Below are 19,386 nucleotides of genomic sequence, written 5' to 3'. Positions count from 1 at the left end.
CCTGTCTCTAGGACCCTGCCTCTAGAACCTTGTCTCTAGGACCCTGTCTCTAGAACCCTGTCTCTAGAACCCTGTCTCTAGGACCCTGTCTCTAGGACCCTCTCTCTAGAACCCTGTCTCTAGGACCCTGCCTCTAGAACCTTGTCTCTAGGACCCTGTCTCTAGGACCCTATCTCTAGAACCCTGTCTCTAGGACCCTGTCTCTAGGACCCTATCTCTAGAACCCTGTCTCTAGGACCCTGCCTCTAGGACCCCGTCTCTAGAACCCTGTCTCTAGGACCCTGTCTCTAGAACCCCTGTCTCTAGAACCCCTGTCTCTAGAACCCCTATCTTCCATCGCGTGAGTATTTCACAGTAAAAGTACTAATAACAAACTTTAGAAGTACTCTGTTACAGCAAAAGTACTAATAACATACTTTAGAAGTACTCTGTTACAGTAAAAGTACTAATACCACACTCTAAAAATACTTGCATATACTAAAACTGAAACAAACAAAGTGTTTCAGGCATTTTTGTTTGACAAAACTTTAATAATCATCAGCTATGTTTTACAGATTAATTGTTGTTAGATATACATTGCTTTATATCTTGTTTGTCCAGTTTACTTTTTTCTGTTCATAAAGTTTTGGACCAAATGTCTGCTGCTAAATTTAGAATCCGAAAAAAATCCACAAATATTTGTGTACCGATATTTAAACCGGGTCAAAGTTGAGGAAAAAAAAGTAGCGGCTTATAACCCGAAATTTACGGTAACATATATTATGTTCTGTTATATTAGTATGTTGTATTATATTGTAATTATTATGTTATATCATAATATACTATAATTATACTATATTGTAGTTATGTTACATTATATTATGTTATATTATAATTATATATGATAGCATATTATATTGTAATTATATTATTACAATTTATTATGAGAGGGAAATGGGTGGAGAGCCTAAGGAAGAAGAAGAAGAAGAAGAAGAAGAAGAAGAAGAAGAAAAAATAAACTGCTGAAGCTTTGACCTCTGACCCCGCAGCGTCCATCACGCAAACCCCGCCCCTCTGCAGAGAGAGAACGGGAGCCCCATTCAAACAAACCAAACTCCGCGACCGTCTGTGGAGACAGAGAGAAAGAAGGAGAAGGAGAAGAAGAACCCGCCGACACGCGCTTCACCCGAGGAACCGGACCCCCGGGACCCGTCAGACAGACAGACAGGCAGACAGACAGGCACGCAGACAGGCACGCAGACAGGCTAGCAGGAGGCTAACCGCGAACAGGAACCGACATGGCGAGCGCCTCGTACCACATCTCCAACCTGCTGGAGAAGATGACCTCCAGCGACAAGGACTTCAGGTAAACGACCACAAAGAGCGGGAAACGGACCAACTGCCCGTCTCGTGCCGTGAGCTCGAGCTGCTTCTCCTTCTTCTTCTGCTCTTCTATTAAAGGCTGTGCTCGGGCCTACAGGCTGCCATGCTAACCGCTAGCTGCCACCTGTCTGATCAGCGTCACGCCGCTAGTTAGCTGGTTAGGCAGCTAGTTAGACAGTTAGTTAGCGGCTGGGTTGACAGTTAACTAGCTGGTTAAACAGCTGGTTAACTAGCTAAGCTGACAGCTGAAGGTGAAAAGCTCCAGTTAGCAGCTAGCTTGCCTCTTAACTGGCTAGCTAGCCAACTTTTCTTTTTTAAATACATTTTTCACGATTATTTTATTGACTTCTTTCCTGTCATTGTTATTGCATTGTGTAGAATTGTTATTTGAAAATTATTATGATCGATTTGATTATTTATCGCCGTTATTTTTTGGGGGTTAACTAAGCTCACTAACTTCTGTCACGTGAGATCGGGGTGCAGGTTAGACATGTTAGTGTTGTGGTGGGGGCTAGCATGATGCTGCAGGAGGGGGGCTGTTAGCATGATTCTGCAGGGGCGGTGTTAGCATGTTGTTGCAGGGGGTGCTAGCATGATGCTGCTGGGGGGCTGTTAGCATGATTCTGCAGGAGGGCTGTTAGCATGATTCTGCAGGGGCGGTGTTAGCATGATTCTGCAGGGGCGGTGTTAGCATGTTGTTGCTGGGGGCTGTTAGCATGATTCTGCAGGGGGGATGTTGGCATGATGATGATGATGATGATGATGCTAAGGGGGGGAGTGGGGGGTGTTAGCATTGTTCTCTCAGGTGATAACATGTAAACAGAGCAGCTCTGCATGAGATGCAGTGATGGAAGAAGTATTCAGCTTCAGGTGAACTTTGACCTCATATTTCTATTAAAGGGTTAATCTGCTGATTATTTTTGTAAAAACATAAAGTCTGAGAACCGAAGTGATTAGTTGTTTAAATGATTCATCAATTGGCAGTAAATTAATTTACGATTGTGATAATATTGTTGTTTAATATAACTTTTAAAGCAAACTATTGAAGATGAACTACAACTTTATTGATCTCCTGAGGAGAAGCAAAGTAGAAAGTAGAAATAAATAGTGAAGTAAAACAAGTAGTGAGAGGAATAAGAGTAGAAGAACCGTACAAGAGAACTGAGATGAAGTGACAGAACGTCTAATATATAAACATCTTGTGTGTGTGTGTGTGTGTGTATATGTGTGTGTGTGTGTGTGTGTGTATATGTGTGTGTGTGTGTATGTATGTATGTATGTATGTATGTGTATATATATATATATATATATATATATATATATATATATATATATCTCATAAACGTCTAATACAGGGGTCACCAACCTTTTTGAAACCGAGAGCTACTTCAAGGGTACAAAATAATACGAATATTTGTTTGATACAAACCTCCTGAATAACAAAGTTGCACAGATCACCTTTTATTAATAATAATCATATAATATGTATAATAAGTGACCGTCTGATTACATATCAATGTTTATTATTCCTCACAATAATTATTAACAATTTCCACAACAATGATGGCAGGAAACAGATATATTTAAACATGAAACATTTATTTCTGTTAATCTGTTTCAACATTTGAAAGTCAGAGGCATCACATCTGGTATTTTTGTAAATATATTTGACAGTTTTGTATGAAGCATTTGATTCAAAATCACACCTGTTATATTTATGTACAAATGATCACTTCTGACATTTTTGGGGAAATCATAAACTGTCATATCTAAACTACTACCATAGTAACATTAAACAAATTATCAGTTATTCAATATTTTTAAAAATCAACTCTTTCACATTTTTAAATGAATCATATTACATTAATGCTAATCACCAAATGTGTAGCATGTAATCTTTTTCTTTGTCTAGTCAGTTAGTGGGAAGCTTTGCATACTGTTCAATGTCCTGTAGTCTGGAGTATAGTCTGACACTGCGGCTGAGGGAGTCTTGTGTGATCATCAGGTGTTCTGTGTTTGTTCTTCATGAAGTTCATGTCAGAAAAGGCTGATTCATAGAGCGGTTGAACCCAAAAGGCAGGCGACTCATCGCTGCTGAGCGTACACCTCTGTACTGTTCTGTGTCCACAAGGAACCGACAGTTTGCTGCAGGCTGATGGGTTTTGAGGTGGAGGTCATTTTTCAATGTTACGGTTTCCATCTCCTCCTGTCCAGCATCCAAGTTCAACGCAACACAACGCATGCCATTCTCTCAAGAAAGGATTTGAAACAATCACACGCAAGTTGATCAAAGTCACCAAACCTGTTCTCAAACTCTTGCCTCGTCTGTTATGACTTGAGAATACTTTTTTACAGCTTCGTCTAAAGCCCCAGAGGCAGAAGACTGCAGCACTTATTTTCTCTGTAAACGCAGAGAAAATGTTCCTCTTGGCTTTGAATGCGTTGACGGCCATCGGATCTACGGGTGTAGTAGTATCGGGTGTAGTAGTATCGGGTGTAGTAGTATCGGGTGTAGTAGTATCAGGTGTAGTAGTAGCGGGTGTAGTAGTAGCAGGTGCAGTAGTATCGGGTGTAGTAGTATCAGGTGTAGTAGTAGCGGGTGTAGTAGTAGCAGGTGCAGTAGTATCGGGTGTAGTAGTAGCAGGTGTAGTAGTATCGGGTGTAGTAGTATCAGGTGTAGTAACAGGTGTAGCATCACAGACGTTTCCTCAGCCAGGTTTGGTGGAGGAAACGGAGCGTTTCTCTCTGAGTTCGTCTCTCCTTCTTTACACGCAGTTGTTTTGTTGCATTTGCTGCACGTCGCGTTGGTTGAATCTTTTTTTGAGAAATACAGACACACTTTTGGCCGTTTACCTTTCTGCATTTTCTCTGTTAAAAGGATGATGGCTAGCTAGCTACTGTAGCTATACACACGACAGGCTAGCTAGCTACTGTAGCTATACACACAACAGGCTAGCTAGCTACTGTAGCTATACACACAACAGGCTAGCTAGCTACTGTAGCTATACACACGACAGGCTAGCTAGCTACTGTAGCTATACACACAACAGGCTAGCTAGCTACTGTAGCTATACACACAACAGGCTAGCTAGCTACTGTAGCTATACATACGAAAGGCTAGCTAGCTACTGTAGCTATACACACGGTAGCTTTCGTTAGCTGCTGCCAGACGGACTCATCAGAGTAGTGTAACAAAGTATTTCAATCGGCTCAGGCACTGAACTCATCATTTCGTCTCTATAAACCTTTGCGTTCAACAGAGGAAGCTCTCAACTCCTCGTCTTCGTCGCTTCTGACAGCGCCGTGAAACCGTGATTTGTTTGTTAGGGAATCGCTGGGGAAGAGGAGGAGGAGGAAGAAGAAGAGCGTTGTCTCTCTGGTTCTGGTCCGAGAGCTTTAACGGCTTTGAGGCGACAGAATTCACGCCAAAGTTTTCGAGCCGCTAATCATCAAAAGTCAGTTTTGTTTTCTCATTTGAACGGAGCCGAGGAGGAAGAGGAGGAAGAGGAGGAAGAACCTCAGGGAGCTTCTTCCTCTCTGAGTTTTATCTCTTTGATTTCCACTGAAACATAGAAGCCCTTCATCATAAAGTAGAGCTACGACACAGAAGAACTCGTTATTATCATTAAACACAAGTTACACTTATTTGATTTCTGTATAAAACATTTTACTGTCCAAGTTTTACAAAGTTGTAGAAATAATGGAGTGTTTTAAATATTAAACGTATTAAAATATTTCCAGTCTCCTCCCCTCTCCCTTCTCTCCTCTTCTCCTCTCTTCTCTCTCTCCTCTCCTCCTCCTCTCCTTCTCTCTTCTCCTCTCTCCCTCTCTCCTTCTCCTCTCTTCTCTCTTTTCTCCTCTCGTCCTCTCCTTCTCCTCTCTTCTCTCCCTTTGTCCTCTCCCCTCCTCTCTCTCTCTCTCGTTCCTCCTCTCGTCCTCTCCTCTTCCTCCTTTCTCTCCTCTTCTCTCTCCTCTTCCTCCTTTCTCTCCTCTTCCCTTCTCTCTCTCGTGGCCGACGGGTTTATTTCTGTCTTTTTTAAACTCATCTTTTCCATTTGAACTCTTAATTAAACTTTCTTCTTCTTTGTTTGTGTTGTGGTTTAATTAATAGTTCAATGAACTCGTTAATGAATGAATTTTATTTATATATATATATATATATATTTATATATATATATATATAATATGAATAAAACGTTGCTCTGGTTCTCTGCAGGTTTATGGCCACTAACGACCTGATGACGGAGCTGCAAAAAGATTCAATCAAACTGGACGACGACAGCGAGAGGAAGGTCCGTGTAAACCGGTAGAAACCAGTTTCAGCTCCTAACTAACCGGGTATTGATCGAGTGACGTGTTGATTGACAGGTGGTGAGGATGATCCTCAAGCTGCTGGAAGACAAGAACGGAGAAGTTCAGAATCTGGCCGTCAAATGGTAAAAACACACTTATACATTATTCATAACCTTTGAGTTTATTGTATTCTTCTTCCTGAGCGGTGGGCGCGCTTGTTTTCTCCAGCTTGGGGCCGCTGGTCAGCAAGGTGAAGGAGTACCAGGTGGAGACGATCGTGGACACGCTGTGCACCAACATGCTGTCGGACAAAGAGCAGCTCCGAGACATCTCCTCCATCGGCCTGAAGACCGTGATCGGAGAGCTGCCGCCCGCCTCTAGTGGTACTAATCCACGAATACTACTGTTACTTTAAGAGTACTACCAGCGGTACAAATACATGAATACTACTGTTACTTTAAGAGTACTACCGCCTGCCTCCAGTGGTGAGTGGTGTATACTATGTTGTACTGATGTTGTGTTTGTGGGTATTCCATTGGTAAACGTAGCGACTCAGTACTTCAGATATTACTTGTACTACAGTGTCTCTGTTTCTGGTCCCTTTTAAAGTACTAATACCTCTACTTTATTGACATACTCTGAATACTTGTACCTCTCAGGCTCGGCTCTCGCTGCCAGTGTGTGTAAGAAGATAACGGGTCGTCTGACGAGCGCCATCGCCAAGCAGGAAGACGTGTCCGTCCAGCTGGAGGCGCTCGACATCATGGCGGACATGCTCTGCAGGTACACCTCCTGCCCGTCCTTAATTGAAATGCCAGACTTTCTGTTATTTCTACTTAATTATAATATGACATAGAATTTTGGAAATGATTACATCCATCTTTTTACCATACATTTAGATTTATTTATATAGTACTTGTGCTGTTGTCACTCTTAGTACCTCTAGTGAGCGCTCGCTTTGCCGACAGAAAACCAGCAGCATGCGCTCCTTTATTACGAATGGAAGATATTCGGTTAACGCGGCATCATCGCCATATACCCTGAAAAACAACTATTTGTATATTGAACAAAATACAAGAAAAACATTTTCATCATTCGATTGCCATCTTTCCGATGGTTCTTGAACACATCATGGGCTACGAACGCTTCTGTCAGAAAAAAAGCAGCCGAAACAAAGCTTAAAATTCTGAGAACTCATAAAAAATGTTTCATCTACGTATACAATTCTGCCCCAAATAAACCGTTTACTTCAAGCAGATTCTGGGGTTGAAAGGGTGAAGTAGTTAAACGTCTACCTGTGTGTCTCTCTGCAGACAGGGAGGTCTGCTGGTGAATTTCCATCCCTCCATCCTCAGCTGTCTGCTCCCTCAGCTCACCTCCCCCAGACTGGCCGTCAGAAAGGTACGTTGTTCCCTAAATACGCGTTTATTCATTACCTCGTCGTGTTCTCGTGACGGCTGTTGATGTCATGTGACTGTTTTTAGAGGACCATCATGGCTCTGGGCCACCTAGTCATGTCCTGCGGGAACCTGGTCTTCATCGACCTCATCGAGCACCTCCTGGCGGAGCTGGGGAGGAACGACAACATGTCGACGACCAGGACGTACATCCAGTGCACGGCCGCCATCAGCAGACAGGCCGGACACCGGATCGGTGAGGCAAACAGGAAGTCATGTAACTCTGTGAACTGTAGTTCAGTACACATTTGAGGTACTTGAGTATTTGTGTTTTATGGACATCTCAGAGGTAAATATCATACTTTTTTTCTTTACTGTACATCTGTCCTCTAACTTCCTGTCCTGCCTGTTTTTGTTTTTTTAAGGGGAGTATCTGGAGAAGATCATTCCTCTGGTAGTGAAGTTTTGCAACGTTGACGATGATGAGCTCAGAGAGTACTGCATCCAGGCCTTTGAGTCCTTTGTTAGGAGGTAACGCTCAATGAAAAATACTACCAAAGTACTTTCATAGCTCTATCTGTTCTTCTTTTTAAAAATGTGTTTATTTCAGGTGTCCTAAAGAAGTTTACCCCCACGTTCCCACGGTCATCTCGATCTGCCTACGCTACCTGACCTACGACCCCAACTACAACTTTGACGATGAAGACGAGGACGACAACGCCATGGACGCTGAGCAGAATGATGAAGACTACCAAGGTACTCGATTATACATCAGCAAGTTAACACGTGTTTGTGACATAACCACAAAGGTTTTAAGTGTGGCAGAAACCTTTGTCGTCGATTGATAAATGTTTACGGGGTCTGAAATACACAAACAATCATCTAAATGTAGTTGTCCACCCCGCCCTGGGGCTCTTTGTGTGTCCAGGCAGCGATGACGAGTACAGCGATGACGACGACATGAGCTGGAAGGTTCGTCGGGCGGCCGCCAAGTGTTTGGACGCCGTTGTTTCAACTCGTCACGAGATGCTGCCAGAGTTCTATCGCTCCGTCTCTCCTGCACTCGTCTGTCGCTTCAAGGTACCATCAAGCTTACCGATTACTCCTTCATCGCCTCTTCACTGTGATTTAATTTCACATGCTCATCACGAAGATCTGATAACTAGTTTTGACAGCTGCGGTTAAAAAAAGTCAATCCCTACCCTACCCCGCCCTTGGAATCAGGGTCAATCCCTACCCTTCTCTCCCGTTGTATCGGAACCAATCCCCACCCTTCCCCTGGATCGGGGTCAATCCCTACCCTGCCCTTGGATCGGGGTCAATCCCTACCCTTCCGTGGGATCGGAATCAATCCCTACTCTGCCCTTCCCCTGAATCGGGGTCAACCCCTACCCTTCCCCTGAATCGGGGTCAATCTCTCCCCTTCCCTTGGATCGGGGTCAACCCCTACCCTTCCCTTGGATCGGGGTCAACCCCTACCCTTCCCTTGGATCGGGATCAATCCCTACCCTGCCCTTCCCCTGAATCGGGGTCAATCTCTCCCCTTCCCTTGGATCGGGGTCAACCCCTACCCTACCTTGCACGTGGATCAGGCCAAATCCGACCAAACCCGTGGATTGGTCCAATCCCTCTCCTTACCTATTGAATGAAGCTCTACCTGTTGATCTCATATTTGGAATGATTACCTGTCTGTCTGTAGGAGAGGGAGGAGAACGTGAAGGCAGACGTTTTCCACGCCTACCTGTCGCTGCTCAAACAGACCAGACCGGCTCAGAGCTGGCTGGCTGATCCGGACGCCATGGAGCAGGGAGACACGCCGCTAACGATGCTGCAGAGCCAGGTAATGTAGCATGAGGAGGCATTTTTGGACGAGGATGTATTAATTATGCATTCATTCACTGATTGCGTCTTCTCGAGTGTGAATATTTGCAGGAATTCTTTCTCTCGCATGATAAACTGGAATATTTTAGGGTCCTGTAGTGTTGGCTGGACGAAACCAGATGATGATGTCAACTTCTTCATAGACCAAACAATTAATCAAGAGCATTATTGGCAGATGATTTTGTCATGAAAATATCTGATAATTGTGAGTTAAACTAAACCTTGAGCTATAATTATCCAATTAGACGATGAATGGTTTGCTGTATTGCTTTATTAGATGTAGGTGATTGCAGCTTTAATTTGAGCACATTCTGTTGTGACTGTGACAGGAAACACTCGGCCTCCTGCTCCGTCGCCCACAGACGAGCTGCTGTGGTCTTTCTGTCGTCTCTCACAGTCTTTCTCTGTGAATGTCGCCATCTGCAGGTCCCCATGATCGTGAAAGCTCTTCACAAGCAGCTGAAGGAGAAAAGTGTCAAAACCCGTCAGTGTTGTTTTAACATGTTGACGGAGCTGGTGAACGTCCTCCCGGGAGCCCTGACGACCCACATCCCTGTACTAATACCAGGTAGTACTACAACTAATACTCTCTCGGCTCCAAGCCGTGTAGTTTGGACATTAGTTTTTCGTTTGATTTTGAACTGATGGAAATGTCCTTGAACGAATGTCTGTGCTACTGTTACGAACTCTACTGAGAGCATTGACGAAGAGTCTACAATGAATATTGCATGGGTTATGAAATGGGCGGGGCTAAAAGATAGGGGGCGGGGCTATTGGGCTATTTTGGGATGTAGATGTCCTGCACAAAGGATGCTTTGTCAAAATGGCCTCCGCTGGTCGGTACTCGTCCCCAAATAAACTCCTAACGTATTGCAGTATTATTAGTCAGGGTTCTTACGGTCATGGAAAACCTGGAAAAGTCATGGAATTTAAAATGGAAAAGTCCTTGAAGAAAATAAGATCCCAAAAGTTCAGTAAAAGTCATGTACATGTGTTATATTCATGTGTTCATGACGTTCATTTACGCTGAGTTTGAAATCATTAATATGCTTTTAAAAGAAAGACTCAAAATATAAGCAGGCATACATACAGGCATCTATATAAATGTTTATTCTTTCAATCAAACTATTGTCTCATTCATTTGTGTCATTTAAGGTTTACTGTATGCTTTGTGTTCTCATTGTTAGTTTAAATACTACATTTACTCACTTTTTACTGTTTACTCCTAGATTTCACTAAATGTTTGGTCATGGAGATTTGGTCAAAAGTCATGAAATGCATTGGTCAGAATGTGTGGACCCTGTCAGTGTCGTCATATTAATAGCGGTTCCTGTGTTCCAGGCATCATCTTCTCTCTGAACGATAAGTCGAGCAGCTCCAACCTAAAGATCGACGCCTTGTCCTGCCTCCACGTCATCATGGTCTCGCACCCCGCCCACGCCTTCCACGCCCACGTCCCCGCCCTGGTCCCGCCCGTGGTGGCGTGCGTGGGAGACCCCTTTTACAAGATCACCTCCGAGGCTCTGCTCGTCACCCAGCAGCTCGTCAAGGTGGGGGTCGAACTAGGGCTGGGCGGTATGGCCAAAAACTCATGTCACGGAATTTTGTAAGATTCTGGCGGTTTCACTGTATTTTTTTTTGAGTAAACGCATTCATTCGTTGACGCCGAAAAGGGCCGCCGGCCAACTGAACAGCGGTTTGTACGTTGGTACATAGAGGGTGTTAGGAAGCTACACATGGAGGGACTTAGGACCCAGGGGAATGTAGGTGAAAAAAAGACCCTTCCGGTCTGTCTCTTTCTGTTACGGAGTTTCTTCTTGTTGTGATAGTGGGCGAGCTTTACCCAGCATGCAGTTCAGCTGTGTAATTCTATAAATGTACCATTGTTTGTGTCACAAACTGTTGTGTCGGGATGTTTTACCTGTTAAAGAGCGTTAGTTGTGGGTTTTTAATTGTTGTTTTAAAGTAATAACCATATATTCGTGGCGATTCTACCACTCTTCTTTCTCTTCCAGGTGATCCGACCTCTGGACAGCCAACCAGAAGCCGCCAACAGCTTCGACCCCTCCCCTTACATCAGCGACCTGTTCACCTGCACCATCAAGCGCCTGAAGGCCGCCGACATCGACCAGGAAGTGAAGGAGCGAGCCATCTCCTGCATGGGGCAGATTATCTGCAACCTCGGTGAGTAAGCGGCACCTTCGTCGGACCCGTCGCTCTGAGTCCAACAAACAGGAAGTCGCGTCGAAGTGACTTCCTGTTTGTTCGACTCGCTGGTTTTGCCGCCGTCTCACGTTCCCGTCTGTTTTTTTTAGGTGACCGTCTACCCACCGAACTTCCCGGAACGCTGTTGATCTTCTTGGAGCGCCTCAAGAACGAGATCACCCGGCTGACGACGGTGAAAGGTAAGCCCCGCCCCTCTTTGGCCCCGCCCACATGGGATCGCTGGTTTTCTTTCATCTTCTCGTTTTGCATAAATAAAACTAAATTATTTAATATCTACAGATTATCAGATAAACAGCTTTTTTTCTAGTTTGCTAAATTATGTTTCACACACGTGCACACACACACCGAAACACAGACACGCACACACGCGCGCACACACATATGCATGCACATACACACACACACATACACACAGGCACACACGCACACATACACACACACACACACACACACACACACACACACACACAGGCGCACACGCACAGATACACACAGACAGAAAAATATACAGACAGACACACACACTCCTGTCTAACGCGTCTGCCCTGCAGTTCGGCTAAATTATGTTTCACGTCGTTTCTGTTTATGAAGTCGATACTAAACAAACCAACCCGATTTATGTCTGGAACCAGTTTCCCAGCATGCATTTCACCTCCAGCAACATTGGTGGTGGAGGATTAAAGACTCGGCTGTTAAAACTGATTCTTTCTCCGGAGGTTTCCTGTCAGAATGTTTCATGAACGTTTTGTTTGCAGCTCTGACGCTGATCGCCGGTTCGGAGCTGAAGATCGACCTCAGGCCGGTTCTCCCCGACGCCGTTCCCATCCTCGCCTCCTTCCTGCGCAAGAACCAGAGAGCCCTGAAGCTGTGTACGCTGGCAGCGCTGGACATCCTGCTGAGGAACTACAGGTGACACACACAGAGACACACACACACACACACAGAGACACACCCCCCACACCCCCCGGCCTTCTCTCTGACCCGTCTCTCCCTCAGCTCGGCGGTGACTCCCGTCATGGTGGACGCCGTCCTGGCCGAGCTGCCGCCGCTCATCTCAGAGAGCGACATGCACGTGTCCCAGATGGCGCTGAGCTTCCTGTCCACGCTGGCGGTGACGCACCCGTCCTCCCTGAGCCAGCTGAGCGGCGGCAGCATCCTGCAGCAGCTCATCGCGCTGGTTCGATCCCCGCTGCTGCAGGGCGGGGCGCTGGCCGCCATGCTGGACTTCTACCAGGTACAAAGGGCCACTTCAAAGTGTGTGTGTGTGTGTGTGTGTGTGTGTGTGTGTGTGTGTGTGTGTGTGTGTGTGCATATGGATACTCATATATACCCTTATGTATTTGTTTTGATTTGAATGGTTATGTGCATCTGTATCTTTATGTACATGTATTGTGCACAATTGTTCTATATATGCAACTAGACAATCAATAAAAAATGTATCTAATATAATGTATCTATATATATATATATATATATATATATATTATTGTGTAGAAAAGAGTTCAAAACTAATGGCGACTGGTCCATGAACACGTAAACGACCAAAGAAATTATTCAAAGTGAGACAAAAACAAACTGAGGAGTAGTACACGAATACTGTAAAAATACACAAATAACCCTATTATTACTATATATATATATATATATATATATATATATATATATATATATATATACATACACACACACACACACACACACACGTAAAAAAGAACAAGAAAAGAGAGAATAAAGAAATGCATAATAACAGATTAAAGTAAAATGTATTGTCTCATAAAAAACCTGTATTTTTGTATATATTAGTGTATTTATGTAACTATATATATATATATTTTTTATATGTATTTGTATTTATTTAATATATTTTAGTTTGTTATGTTACAGTTTTTAAAGCACCAAAAAGCTCATTATGGGCTAAAAACTGTGTAATTGTATTAATTAGGTGTAATTCCTAGCATGACTACTCAGTAAATACTATGTGTGTGTGTGTGTGTGTTCTCAGGCTCTGGTTGCCACGGAGACGTCCGGTCTGGGCTACATGGACCTGCTCAGGATGCTCACCGGGCCGGTTTACTCCCAGACCGCCGCGCTGCCCCACAAGCAGGCCTACTGCTCCATCGCCAAGTGCGTGGCGGCGCTCACCAGAGCCTGTCCCGACGAGGGGCCCGCCGTGGTGGGCCAGTTCATCCAGGTGAGCCTGCAGCGCCTCACCTGGACACTAGGGGGCGGGACCACCAGAGGTCCCACGATGCGACATTATCACGATACTTAAGTCCCGATACATCCCGGCTTATCTCCGTGCAAACAGTTATCATTTCAGTTAAACACAGCGCCATCTAGTGGACTGAAAAAGCAATAGATTTTATTATTCTAGGACCAAAAAGTTTATAATTATTTAAATTTTAAGATCAATACTATATCGCGATACTATGCTGGATCGATTCTTTCCCCACCCCTAGTGGACATGACATCACATTCAGAACCATTTATTTACATTCCTAGAAATAAAGTCCACACAAATCTTTAAATACGAATTAGCGACTGGAATGAATGTCGGCGGCGGTTTTAAATAAAGTTATTTGTTCTCAGGACGTGAAGAACAGCCGCTCCACAGACTCTATCCGGCTGCTGGCGCTGCTCTCATTGGGCGAGGTGGGGCACCACGTGGACCTGAGCAGCCAACCGGAGCTCAAGACCGTCATCCTGGACGCCTTCTCGTCAACCAGCGAAGAGGTGACCGCGCAGGAAGTGCTCCAGACCTTCACATTAAAAGCTTGTGTGACGGCAGAAAAACTATATTCAGTGTTTCTTCTTTTTCTGCTCGTATGCCGCAGAAATAAGAACTCAAGCGATCGGTCGAGTAATCGGTCGATTAACGGGAATATGACATAAGTCATTGGTTCATAATCTAAACGATTCTGAACCATAATCCTGACGCACAGAAGAACGGTTTACATGTTGTATGACGTTGTTATTTCTTCATCGTTCAAGTGTTTGTTGTAAAAATGAATGTTGTGTTTTATTCATTCAGGATTCATTGATTCACTGACTACTTTTTGCACCACAAATACAGAATGTTTGGCCAGAGTCTACAGGTGGATGTTTCCCTGTCTCTCTCTCTCAGGTGAAGTCGGCGGCGTCCTACGCGCTGGGCAGCATCGCGGTGGGGAACCTTCCGGAGTACCTTCCCTTCGTCCTGCAGGAGATCTCCTCCTCCAAGAGACAGTACCTGCTGCTGCACTCGCTCAAAGAGATCATCGGTAAGAGCTGTGCGTGTGTGTGTGTGTGTGTGTGTGTGTGTGCGCGTGCGTGTGTGTGTGTGTACACATTTGTATGTGTACTCTGGTTCTAATGTGTGTGTGTGTGTGTGTGTGTGTGTGGAGGTTCGGCGTCGGTCTCGGGTCTCAAGCCGTACGTGGAGTCGGTCTGGACTCTGCTGCTCAAACACTGCGAGTGTCAGGAGGAAGGAACCAGGAACGTGGTGGCCGAGTGCCTCGGGAAGCTGACGCTGATCGACCCGGAAACCCTGCTGCCCCGCCTCAAGGGATACCTGCTGTCAGGTAATCAATACTCTGATCAGTAAATCCTGCTGCCCCGCCTCAAGGGATACCTGCTGTCAGGTAATCAATACTCTGATCAGTAAATCCTGCTGCCCCGCCTCAAGGGATACCTGCTGTCAGGTAATCAATACTCTGATCAGTAAATCCTGCTGCCCCGCCTCAAGGGATACCTGCTGTCAGGTAATCAATACTCTGATCAGTAAATCCTGCTGCCCCGCCTCAAGGGATACCTGCTGTCAGGTAATCAATACTCTGATCAATAACCAACAAAATCAACATTTTGATCAATAATCAACAAATACAATACTCTGATCAATATATTTAAAAAAAGAAGCACTAATCTGATCAGTAATCAATAAACCCTGCTGCCCCGCCTCAAAGGTCAGGTAATCAATACTCAATCAATAAATCCTCCTCAGAGGATAACCTCATCAGTTACCGCGATTGAGTATCAATAAGTATCGGTTCATCGTTGTATTGATTATATTGATTGATCATTCAAGTCCCGCCCCTCGGCTCCTGCCAGCCAATCAAACGGCCTCATTCTCCTCAACCGGCTCCTGTTGGACCTGAAGCATCTGAGGAGTGATGTGAGATATTGATTTTGTGTGTGTGTGTGTGTGTGTGTGTGTGTGTGTGTGTGTGTGTGTGTGTGTGTGTGTGTGTGTGTGTGTGTGTGTGTGTAGGCTCGTCGTACGCCAGGAGCTCCGTGGTCACGGCGGTGAAGTTCACCATCTCTGATCATCCGCAGCCCATCGACCCGCTGCTGAAGAACTGCATCGGTAAAGATCTGATCGACTTATTGATTATTCAGCTGGACTTTGATTTAAAGAAATATGAGCAGAAAATAAGATTTATTAGTATTTCAATCTCATTCATTTGGCTGATTACAGCTATATTTAGTTTTCTGTTTTCTAAATATTAGATAAAACAATTAGAAACATGTCTTGTGAACATTAGGAATATTATTATATTATAACTTTGTCACCACTTTAACTCCTTTTAGTTTATCATAGATTTAAAAGAAAAATGAATATATTTAATCATTTTAATTCACGATAAACTGAATGGAGTTCTGCTGAAATGGTGCTGTGCTACCTTTAGTTTCAGATTATTAAAAAGAACACTTAATTCCACCTTTTTTTATTTTTACATAATATGAATTAGTTGCAGGTATTTATATTTGCAGAACGTCTTCTTAACTCCTCCCCTTAACTTCTCAACTCCTCCCCTTTCTCAGGTGACTTCCTGAAGACGCTGGAGGACCCCGACCTGAACGTGCGGCGCGTTGCCTTGGTAACCTTCAACTCCGCCGCCCACAACAAGCCCAGTCTGATCCGGGAGCTGCTGGACTCGGTTCTGCCGCAGCTCTACAACGAGACCAAGGTCCGCAAGGAGCTGATCCGAGAGGTGAGAACCGGGGGATCGGTGGGTCTGTCACTGACACACACCTACACAGGTACACACACAGGTACACACACAGGTACACACACAGGTACACACACAGGTAAACACACAGGTTCACACACAGGTACACACACAGGTACACACACAAACACACAGGTTCACACACACAGGTACACACACAGGTACACACACAGGTACACACACAGGTACACACACAGGTACACACATAAACACACAGGTTCACACACACAGGTACACACACAGGTACACAAACAAACACACAGGTACACACACAGGTACACACACAAACACACAGGTACACACACAGGTACACACACAGGTACACACACAAACACACAGGTACACACACAGGTACACACACAAACACACAGGTACACACACACAGGTACACAAACAAACACATAGGTACACACACAGGTACACACACAGGTACACACACAAACACACAGGTACACACACAGGTACACACAAACACACAGGTACACACACACAAGTACACAAACAAACACACAGGTACACACACAGGTACACACACAGGTACACACACAAACACACAGGTACACACACAGGTACACACACAAACACACAGGTACACACACACAGGTACACAAACAAACACACAGGTACACACACACAGGTACACAAACAAACACACAGGTACACACACACAAACAGGTACACAAACAAACACACAGGTACACACACACACAGGTACACAAACAAACACACAGGTACACACACACAGGTACACAAACAAGCACACAAACACACAGGTACACAAACAAACACACAGGTACACAAACAATCACACAGGTACACAAACAAACACACAGGTACACACACACACAGGTACACAAACAAACACACAGGTACACACACACAGGTACACAAACAAACACACAGGCACACAAACACACAGGTACACAAACAAACACACAGGTACACAAACAATCACACAGGTACACACACACAGGTACACAAACAAACACACAGGTACACACACACACAGGTACACAAACAAACACACAGGTACACACACACAGGTACACAAACAAACACACAGGTACACACACACAGGTACACAAACAAACACACAGGTACACAGAAACACAAACAAACACACAGGTACACAAACAGGTACACAAGCAAACACACAGGTATACACACACAGGTACACAAACAAACACACAAGTACACAGAAACACAAACAAACACACAGGTACACACACGGGTATGCACGCTCACACACACAGGTACACAAACAGGTACACAAACAAACACACATGTATACACACACAGGTACACAAACAAACACACAGGTACACAGAAACACAAACAAACACACAGGTACACAAACAAACACACAGGTACACACACACAGGTACACAAACAAACACACAGGTTCACACACACACAGGTACACAAACAAACACACAGGTTCACACACACACAGGTACACAAACAAACACACAGGTTCACACACACAGGTACACAAACAAACACACAGGTACACACACACAGGTACACAAACAAACACACAGGTACACAAACAAACAAACACACAGGTACCTCACGCACGCACGCTCACACACGCACGCTCATGCACACTCGCACACGCACGGTCACACACACACGCTCACGCACGCACGCTCACACACACACACACACACGCTCGCACGCACACACACACACACACACACACACTCTGATGTGTGCGTGTGCGTGCAGGTGGAGATGGGTCCCTTCAAGCACACGGTGGACGACGGGCTGGACCTGAGGAAGGCTGCGTTCGAGTGCATGTACACTCTGCTGGACAGCTGCCTGGACCGGCTGGACATCTTCACCTTCCTGAACCACGTGGAGGACGGGCTGAAGGACCACTACGACATCAAGGTACTAGTACTGCTGCTGCTACTGCTAGTACTACCACTACGACATCAAGGTACTAGTACTGCTGCTGCTGCTGCTAGTACTACCACTACGACATCAAGGTACTAGTACTGCTGCTGCTACTGCTAGTACTACCACTACGACATCAAGGTACTAGTACTGCTGCTGCTACTGCTAGTACTACCACTACGACATCAAGGTACTAGTACTGCTGCTGCTACTGCTAGTACTACCACTACGACATCAAGGTACTAGTACTGCTGCTGCTACTGCTAGTACTACCACTACGACATCAAGGTACTAGTACTGCTGCTGCTACTGCTAGTACTACCACTACGACATCAAGGTACTAGTACTGCTGCTGCTACTGCTAGTACTACCACTACGACATCAAGGTACTAGTACTGCTGCTGCTACTGCTAGTACTACCACTACGACATCAAGGTACTAGTACTGCTGCTGCTACTGCTAGTACTACCACTACGACATCAAGGTACTAGTACTGCTGCTGCTACTGCTAGTACTACCACTACGACATCAAGGTACTAGTACTGCTGCTGCTGCTAGTACTACCACTACGACATCAAGGTACTAGTACTGCTGCTACTGCTAGTACTACCACTATGACATCAAGGTACTAGTACTACTGCTAGTACTACCACTACGACATCAAGGTACTAGTACTGCTGCTACTGCTAGTACTACCACTATGACATCAAGGTACTAGTACTACTGCTAGTACTACCACTACGACATCAAGGTACTAGTACTACTGCTAGTACTACCACTACGACATCAAGGTACTAGTACTGCTGCTACTGCTAGTACTACCACTATGACATCAAGGTACTAGTACTACTGCTAGTACTACCACTAAGACATCAAGGTACTAGTACTGCTGCTACTGCTAGTACTACCACTATGACATCAAGGTACTAGTGCTACTGCTACTGCTAGTACTACCACTATGACATCAAGATACTAGTACTGCTAGTACTACCACTATGACATCAAGGTATTAGTACTACTGCTGCTACTGCTAGTACTACCACTATGACATCAAGGTACTAGTGCTACTGCTACTGCTAGTACTACCACTATGACATCAAGGTACTAGTACTGCTAGTACTACTGCTAGTACTACGACATCAAGGTACTAGTGCTACTGCTAGTACTACGACATCAAGGTACAAATACTACTGCTAGTACTACGACATCAAGGTACTAATACTACTGCTAGTACTACGACATCAAGGTACTAATACTACTGCTAGTACTACGACATCAAGGTACTAATACTACTGCTAGTACTACGACATCAAGGTACTGCTACAACTCATCAAACTATA

The 19,386-nt window shown here is 44.8% G+C and overlaps 1 protein-coding gene across 1 annotated transcript in view; it reads left to right on the top strand.

Moving 5' to 3' along the window:
- Positions 1–1,179: 1,179 nt before the first annotated feature.
- cand1 (cullin-associated and neddylation-dissociated 1) overlaps positions 1,180–19,386 on the top strand; it is a 20,491-nt gene continuing 2,284 nt past the window's right edge. Inside the window, exons 1-24 of the mRNA XM_079236294.1 lie at positions 1,180–1,345; positions 5,579–5,654; positions 5,731–5,798; positions 5,884–6,038; positions 6,315–6,438; positions 6,969–7,056; positions 7,140–7,308; positions 7,478–7,583; positions 7,663–7,808; positions 7,981–8,132; positions 8,752–8,892; positions 9,360–9,501; positions 10,275–10,483; positions 10,949–11,117; positions 11,249–11,338; positions 11,915–12,068; positions 12,156–12,393; positions 13,162–13,350; positions 13,749–13,892; positions 14,284–14,419; positions 14,543–14,719; positions 15,406–15,501; positions 15,960–16,129; positions 17,876–18,040. Coding sequence (XP_079092420.1) covers positions 1,278–1,345; positions 5,579–5,654; positions 5,731–5,798; positions 5,884–6,038; positions 6,315–6,438; positions 6,969–7,056; positions 7,140–7,308; positions 7,478–7,583; positions 7,663–7,808; positions 7,981–8,132; positions 8,752–8,892; positions 9,360–9,501; positions 10,275–10,483; positions 10,949–11,117; positions 11,249–11,338; positions 11,915–12,068; positions 12,156–12,393; positions 13,162–13,350; positions 13,749–13,892; positions 14,284–14,419; positions 14,543–14,719; positions 15,406–15,501; positions 15,960–16,129; positions 17,876–18,040 — 3,372 coding nt within the window. The 5' untranslated portion in view covers positions 1,180–1,277. The remainder of the gene's footprint in view (positions 1,346–5,578; positions 5,655–5,730; positions 5,799–5,883; positions 6,039–6,314; positions 6,439–6,968; positions 7,057–7,139; positions 7,309–7,477; positions 7,584–7,662; positions 7,809–7,980; positions 8,133–8,751; positions 8,893–9,359; positions 9,502–10,274; positions 10,484–10,948; positions 11,118–11,248; positions 11,339–11,914; positions 12,069–12,155; positions 12,394–13,161; positions 13,351–13,748; positions 13,893–14,283; positions 14,420–14,542; positions 14,720–15,405; positions 15,502–15,959; positions 16,130–17,875; positions 18,041–19,386) is intronic.

The sequence above is a fragment of the Taurulus bubalis genome (assembly GCF_910589615.1).
Source record: "Taurulus bubalis genome assembly, chromosome: 20".
NCBI lineage: Eukaryota > Metazoa > Chordata > Actinopteri > Perciformes > Cottidae > Taurulus > Taurulus bubalis.
This window is presented reverse-complemented; position numbering and strand designations above follow the sequence as displayed.